Source organism: Hipposideros armiger, unplaced genomic scaffold (genome assembly GCF_001890085.2).
Source record: "Hipposideros armiger isolate ML-2016 unplaced genomic scaffold, ASM189008v1 scaffold_519, whole genome shotgun sequence".
In the NCBI taxonomy this organism is placed as follows: Eukaryota; Metazoa; Chordata; class Mammalia; order Chiroptera; family Hipposideridae; genus Hipposideros; species Hipposideros armiger.
The window spans coordinates 1,129,891-1,137,240 of NW_017731869.1; the positions used below are offsets into that span (position 1 = coordinate 1,129,891).

A 7,350-nucleotide genomic window follows, 5' to 3' on the forward strand; every position below is an offset into this window, starting at 1 on the left:
TTCATGGAACACCGGGCAGACCTACTCGGAACAGCGGCTGGAATTGCCCAATGCAATAAATAGTACGTGAGTACAAGGGACTCACTGTGCAATGAGGACTGTGGAGGGTGCAGCCCCTGAGAACCGTGTGATGGAGGAGGAGGCCCAGGGAATGGAGCCAGGCCGTCTCAGAAAGCAAGAAACTGAAAGGTTCTCTGTGAAGGTAGAGAAGCCATCTCCATCCAGGCCTCCTTCTAAAAGTTTAGGAACACTAACTTCATATAAAAATAAGCTAAATTCTCAGAAAAACATGGAAGTGAAATCCCATACAAAGTTGTTTAAAAAAAAAAAGAGAGAATAAAGAGCAGAAAAGCATCCTCAGAGACGACAAAGCAGAAATCAGAAAGACATGCCCACAAAACAGACCAAAATTGTGACTTAGTATGAGTCACAATTGTACCAAGATCCAAAACAACAACATGAATCAGAATTCAAAAAATTTAGAAATGAGGTGAGGGAACACGGGAAAGAATAAGAAATAAAAGAAAAATCATTTCAGAAATGAAAAGTAAACTCGAAGGAACACAAGAACGAATAAACACAACAGATAATACTGAAAGAAAAATAGAAGGTGAAAAAGATAATTTTAAAGATTAGGGAAAGATGAAAAAGACACACAAGAAAGTGACAAAAAAAGGTTCAACACACGGATAACAGGAATTGCTGAAGAAATAAACCAAAGCAAGCATAAAGTACAAATCCTGAAAACTTTTCAGATTTCAAAATAAGATCTGAACATACATATTAAAAGAGCACGCTGCAAATCTAGAGTATTTACCCAAAATAAGCATCACAAAGACATACTCTGGTAATATTATTGGCCTTTAAAGATAAAGGGCAAAAAAAAACACACTTTTGGGAATCTAGGCATTAAGAACAAGCTGATCATATAAAGGCAAGAAACTTAGATTATCATCAGACTTTGCAAGAGCAACGCCTTATATCAGAAGAAAATGGAGAACATGTTTAAGATAATCAAGTAAAAAATGTGAACCAAGGGGCCGGCCGAGTGGCTCATTGGTTAAGAGTTGGCTTGGGAACGTGAGCTCTGAGCAGCAGGGCCACCGGTTCGGATCCCACATGGGCCAGTGACGCTACGCCCTCTACAGCTAAGATGGTGAACAACGGTTCGACCTGGAACTGGGCTGCCGTGAGTTGCCGGGAACGGCGTAGGCTGCAGTGAGTCTGCAGTGTGGGCTGCCGTACGGCAGCCGGCGTGAGCTGCCATGAGCCGCCGTGAGCAGCTGTCCAATGGCTGGTGACCGATCTGCCTCAGCCGGGAAAGAGCACAATGATCACAAAACCAACATGTGCCAGTGAAGTGACATCCTCCATAACTAGACTGAAGAACAAAAGGACAGCAACTTGTTTGTTCCCCTTCCCTGATTCCCCAACGCTGTTCCCCTTCCCCAATAAACATCTTTAAAAAAAAATATGTGAACTAATTATTTTATATCCAGCAACATGGATTTACAAGCACAATGGGCATAGCCTGTTGTCAACATGTAAGGACTGGGATATTGTTCTGTGAGCCCTTCCTAGGGAATCACCAGGGAACCAGGCTCATACAATCAAAGTGATGGGGAGACATGGCATAGGCACTGGTGGTAATCAGTAAATAAACAGCTGCTTATTGTTTGGAAAGTATAGTATGTGATGGTTACAGCCCCGACAGTGTAGGGACAGACAGGGTCACTACTTTAAAATATGCAGAAATTGTTCCGGCTAAGAGGAGCCTAAGGAGACACAAGATGTGGTGTCCTGGGTGGGATCCTGGGACACAAAAAAGAAATTAAGTAAAAACTAAGGCAATCTAAATAAGATACAGACTTCAGTTCATAATGATGTGTAAATATTGGTTCATTGCTTGTAACAAATGCACAATACTAATGTAAGGTAAGGTAAGATGCTAATAACAGGGGAAACTGAGTACTGTAGGACTATTTTGAAGATGAAGACACAAGGCAAGCAGGGTTAACTGCCGTGCCCAGACTACAGAGAAATCCTTGGAGTTTCTAGGCCTTCACTAACACCTGCTATTTTCTGTAGGTCTAAGAAGCTGCATTTTCCCTTATAATCTCCGTTTACACAGATTTTTAAAAATGAGGTCCTTAATGTTTCCAGTCAATATAGATGTGTGCTTTCAAATAAATTTCATAAGCAGGTGGGGTCAGTGCTGGCTCTAAACATTAGAATTTGTAGGAAATACCCTGTTAATTATACCTATGCCTCAGGAGTCTAATAAGAAGGTTAACTTACACACAGCACACAGATTTAAGAATTATTAAAAGGAAACTATAACAGCCCATGTAAAAGAAACCCTTCCTCCTCTCCCTCCTCCCTCTCTCCTTCCTCTGTCTTTCCTTTCTTCCGTCCCTCCCACAAGCACTTCCTGAGCGCCTCCTATATCCAGTGCTGTTCTAGGCTTTGGCATACAGCAGTAAACACAACTGACCCAAGTCCCTGTCTCCACAGAGCATATATTCTTGTGGGGGCAGATAATTCTCAAAACAAGTATGTAAAACATCTGCAAGTTTAGCTGGTGCTAAGTGCTATGGGAAGAAAAACAAAGCAGAGAAGGGGGTCAGCAGCACAAGTGACTTTCAAATAATGTGGCTGGGGGAGGCCTCACTGAGAAGGTACCAGATGAGTAGAGACATGAAGAAGTGAGTTATGAGCGTGTACCTGGGGGAGAACCTTCCAGACAGAGGGAAAAGCAAGTGTAAAGCTGAATTACAAGTGAGCCTGGCATGCTCCCAGGAGTGGCGGGGGTCAGATCGGCCAGAACAGACGAGTAAGGAGCTCCAGAGTGACAGGTAAGGGCGGAGGGGATAAGGGGTTGGGCAGGTGGCATCTTATAGAGCCTTGAAGGCCACTGTAGGAAGCTTGGATTTTACTCTGAGTGACATGAGAATCCATTAGAGGCTTTAAAGAGAAGACTGACAAGATGTGACTAAATGCAGATTGAACTGGAGAAGGGGGAGGTATCTGAGAGGTTCCCTAAATGTGAGAAATGCCCACCTTTTAGTCATGTGACCAGGACGGCCTACTTAATAAAAACGATGGATCGGTAGCAGCTTTAGGGTAGCTTAAAACACATACTGCCTACAGATGTCGGAAAATCCTCTATCAATTGTTTTGTCTAAAAAGAGTAACATCTGACTTAAAATAATTGCTGGTAAGTTAAAACAACACCAGCCAGCATGAGAAGCAGGCAAAGATGGGGGTTTCCAGACGGCTTCTTTCTGCCCTGGGTCAATGTCCTTGTTTGGACTTTACTGGCACTGCCCGAGCACGGAGAGGCTCACCTCGGCCAGAGCCAGGGCTGAGAAGGGCGTGTCTTCGGCAGGTTTCACCACGACGGTGCAGCCGGCTGCCAGGGCAGCCCCCACCTTCCGGGTAATCATGGCGCTGGGGAAATTCCACTGGGGGCAGAAGAGCAGAAGAGGCTGTGAGAGGAAGCACTGCCCCAAAGTCCACAGGCAGGAAGACAGCCAACAAACCCTAATGCACAGCTGACGGGCAAACAGTTCACCAGCTCCTGCACAGGTGAGCCTTCAGACCACTGAGACTGGCAACTTGAGGGACTCAGGGACAAAGGCTCATAAAGACAGGGAACATTTTCAGAATTTAAAATAGTACAAAACTATCTACACCAGGGGTCAGTAACTTGTTCTGTAAAGTAAATAGACAGTAAATATTTTGGGCTTTGTGGGATGTACAGTTTCTGTTGAAATGACTAAACTCTGTGGTTGTAAAGTGGAAGTAGCTACAGACAATATGTACAGGAATGCACATGGCTGTGTCCAAATGAAACTTTATTTACAAACACAGCCAGCAAGCTGGATATGGCCTAAGGGCTATAGTTTGCTGATCCTTTGGGAGAAAATATTAGCAAAGATGATTTTGAAAATGGCAGGTGATTTATTACTTCCCTCTATATAGATAGATACCTGTAGACATCTCTCTATATAGATATATAAGGATATGTGTATCTAAACAGTGTTTTATTTCATTGTGACAAATACTTGTATAGTGCTGCTTCTGTGCTAGACATTGTTCTAAGCAATTTTAAATTATGATTAATTAAATCCCCATCAAACCCAATGAGGTCGTTATCATTATCCTCACTTGCAGGTTTGGGGGAACTAAGAGCACTTAAGTGACTTGCCCAAGGTGACACAGCTATGAAACAGTGAGCTTTGAATCAAACCTAGTCAGTCTAGGTAGTAAAGGGGTGTCTAACTATAATTGTGCTGAGTAGGGAAAGAACAGCCGTCTGGAGACCAACTGGCAGACACTGTAGAGAGGCAAATATGGGACCTCGTGGAGGTAGGTCCAAAAAAAGGCTGGTGACCGAGAGAAAGCTAGGTGCCCCACAAGTATACTGTAGCCCCATCCAGGCAGAGACAGTATTTTATTTCTTAGCCTTTTTGCCTCCAGAATCTGGCCCAGTGTCTGCGGTAGGTACACGAATACCAACTTGCTGTTGATGATCATCATAAATTAAGCATAAAATGTTCTCAAAACTATGGCACAATAAAAAATGTGTACTTTCTGAAGTCCTTTTTAAAAAATGATAAATACCAGATCTTTTCAGACGTGCTGGGCAATGCCAAGAAGAAACCTTTATGCCAAGTCAGAAAAGCCCCTGGGTGATCCTGTGGGTCCTCCCACGCTACAGGCATTAGAAACATATATTCCCACTCACCATCCCCACATCTCCCATTATCACAGAAGACCAGGAAACACCTCCACATCCTGCAAAGGAAGCAGGAAACCAAGAACAGGTGGCAAAGCTAACGAGATGAGCACACCTCTGCCAGAGCCCCTGCTCATTCTCCTACTTTAGGATCCTGCTGACTCTGCCACGTACCGGGGTGATGACTGCAGCCACACCAAGCGGCTGCTTGAGGACCAGGGCCCGCTTTTCCTTTGCGGGGGGATAGATAATGTCTCCATAAATGCGGCGGGCTTCCTCTGAAAACCACTCCAGGAAATGGGCGGAATACAGAATTTCTCCCTGTGCCTCCTTCAGTGGCTTTCCCTAAATTCAGTCAGAAAAGGACACATTCATTACCTTCCAATAACAAAAGCATGACCCTGTTTCTAAATTCTTCAAGGCTGCAAGCAGAGGAAAAAAAGTCTCCCATTACATAGTAGACTTATGGGTGTGGGGAATCACCTCATAAATTATGTAAATGGCTAACCACTGCACTGTACACCTAAAACGAATATAAAATAAGATTGAACGTCAACTATAATTAAATCTATATAAAGAGGGTGCCAAATAAATGTATACACATTTTAAGAAAAGAAAAAACTGTATTAAAATTGTAATACTCGATATATACCGACAACAAAAGATGAATACAATTCACGTTTGACTTCTGCAATTACAAGAGGTGCTCAAAGTGGTTACCATCAGCGTCCAGACACTTCTGATCACAGCGAACTACTGCTTGAGCAATGTTGACCAAAGTGTCCACTTGTATACATTTTTTTGGCACCCCCAGTAAATAAATGGGACATAAAGTACAGCATAGGGAATATAATGAATATTGTAACAGTTATGTGTGATGTTAGATGGCTAGTAGACTAGTTGGGGTTATCACTTTATGAGGTGTGTAAATGTCTAATCATTATGTTGTTTTGTACACCTGAAATTAATAATAATGAAAAAGAAAAGTATCCCATTACAAAACCGACAGGGTTCTTGAGAAATTTCTAACCTTAGTATGGGTCTTAGAAAATAGGATCACACACGGTGCTGGAGATAAGCATGTCGGATGTACCTGAACCACAATAGTTATTTGCATAATTAATTATAGCTACAGATAAACTATTGGTACTTTTTAAAATGTACAAAAACAATATGAAAAATCAACCAAAACAGTCACATAGAACAAAACTGGAATGGTGAAAAAGCTGTATTCACCTAATTCCATTCAAAAGCTATTTCTTGCATATTATTAAAGAGTAAATGAGAACATTTTATTTTAGCAAATATGAGTGCCTGGCTTAATTAGAAAAAGTTTGTGCCTGGCATAATAATTAATTGATATCTGATCATTAGGCCAGGAGTTCACATTTTTTTAGCTACAGAGCAGCACTGAAGTTAACGGCTTTCCCAAACTTTAAGAATTCCTGGACAATTTTTCAGGGTAGCAAATTAGGACCCTGAACTTACACTTTCAGCTGTAATTATCTTGGCAAGGTCATCCTTATGTCGAATCATTAAATCATACCATTTCCGAAGTAATGAACTCCTTTCCTGAAAAAATAAATAAAAAGAGAAATAGTGAAGGGCCAAGTGTAAGAAAGGCTATTAAATAATGTTCAACTTCCTTAAGTGTTACCCTTGTGGTCTCATTGCTGGGAAGACATACATTGACCTTTCTTTGATGAGTAATAACAAAGATCCAATTTCACATTGCATCTAATGGGGTGTACCGACTCATAAATTGTGAAAGAGAAAATAAATTTTGTGGAAACAGCTCTTATTGTTTATGGCAAATATGAATATTTAATTTTTTGTTATTTTTTCATTGCAGTAAAATACACATAAAATTTACCATCTTCACCATTTTTAAGTGTGCAGTTCAGTGGCATTAAGTACAGTCACATTGTTGTGTAATCATCACCACCATCTATCTCCAGAACTCTTTCCATCTTGCAAAACTGAAAACTCTGTACCTGCTAAACACTAACTCCCCACTCCTCCCAGGCTCTGACTTTCTTTAAGAAACTTTATTGGGGAACAGTGTGTCTTTCCAGGACCCATTAGCTCCAAGCCAACTAGTTGTTTCCATCTAGTTGTGGAGGGCGCGCAGCCCTTTGGCCCATGTGGGGATTGAACCGGCAACCTCGTGTCATGAGCCTGTGCTCTAACCACCTGAGCTAACCGGCCGCTCCCAGGCTCTGACTTTCTGTCTCTAAGAATTTGACTACTCTGGGCGCCTCATATAAATAGAACCATACAGCCATTTGTCCTTTTGTGACTGGCTTATTACTCAGCATAATGTCTTCAAGCAGAGTTCTTTAACAACTCGCTGGCAGGTGTAATTTATCCCCGACTTGGGCTGTGTGAGGTCTAAGGAAGGGTTTTACATACTTAAGAAGGCCCAGGCACAACACTGAGTGCACTTAATGCCACTGAAGTGTACACTTACAAATGGCTAAAATGATAAATTTTATGTTATGTATATTTTACCACAATTAAAAATATATTTCCAAATAATAAAAAACAACATGATAGATTGGATAATTAAGGATATTATGGAAGAAATGGTTTCTTTCTTTTTTTTTTTT

The 7,350-nt window shown here is 41.6% G+C and overlaps 1 protein-coding gene across 1 annotated transcript in view; it reads right to left on the reverse strand.

Annotated features, from left to right (window-relative positions):
• The window catches only part of ALDH5A1 (aldehyde dehydrogenase 5 family member A1), a 31,797-nt gene that overhangs the window by 20,258 nt on the left and 4,189 nt on the right, over positions 1–7,350 (reverse strand). The window contains exons 2-4 of the mRNA XM_019668167.1: positions 6,230–6,313; positions 4,916–5,086; positions 3,348–3,464 (exon numbers count right to left, since the gene is read on the reverse strand). Of these exons, the coding sequence (XP_019523712.1) occupies positions 3,348–3,464; positions 4,916–5,086; positions 6,230–6,313 (372 nt within the window). The remainder of the gene's footprint in view (positions 1–3,347; positions 3,465–4,915; positions 5,087–6,229; positions 6,314–7,350) is intronic.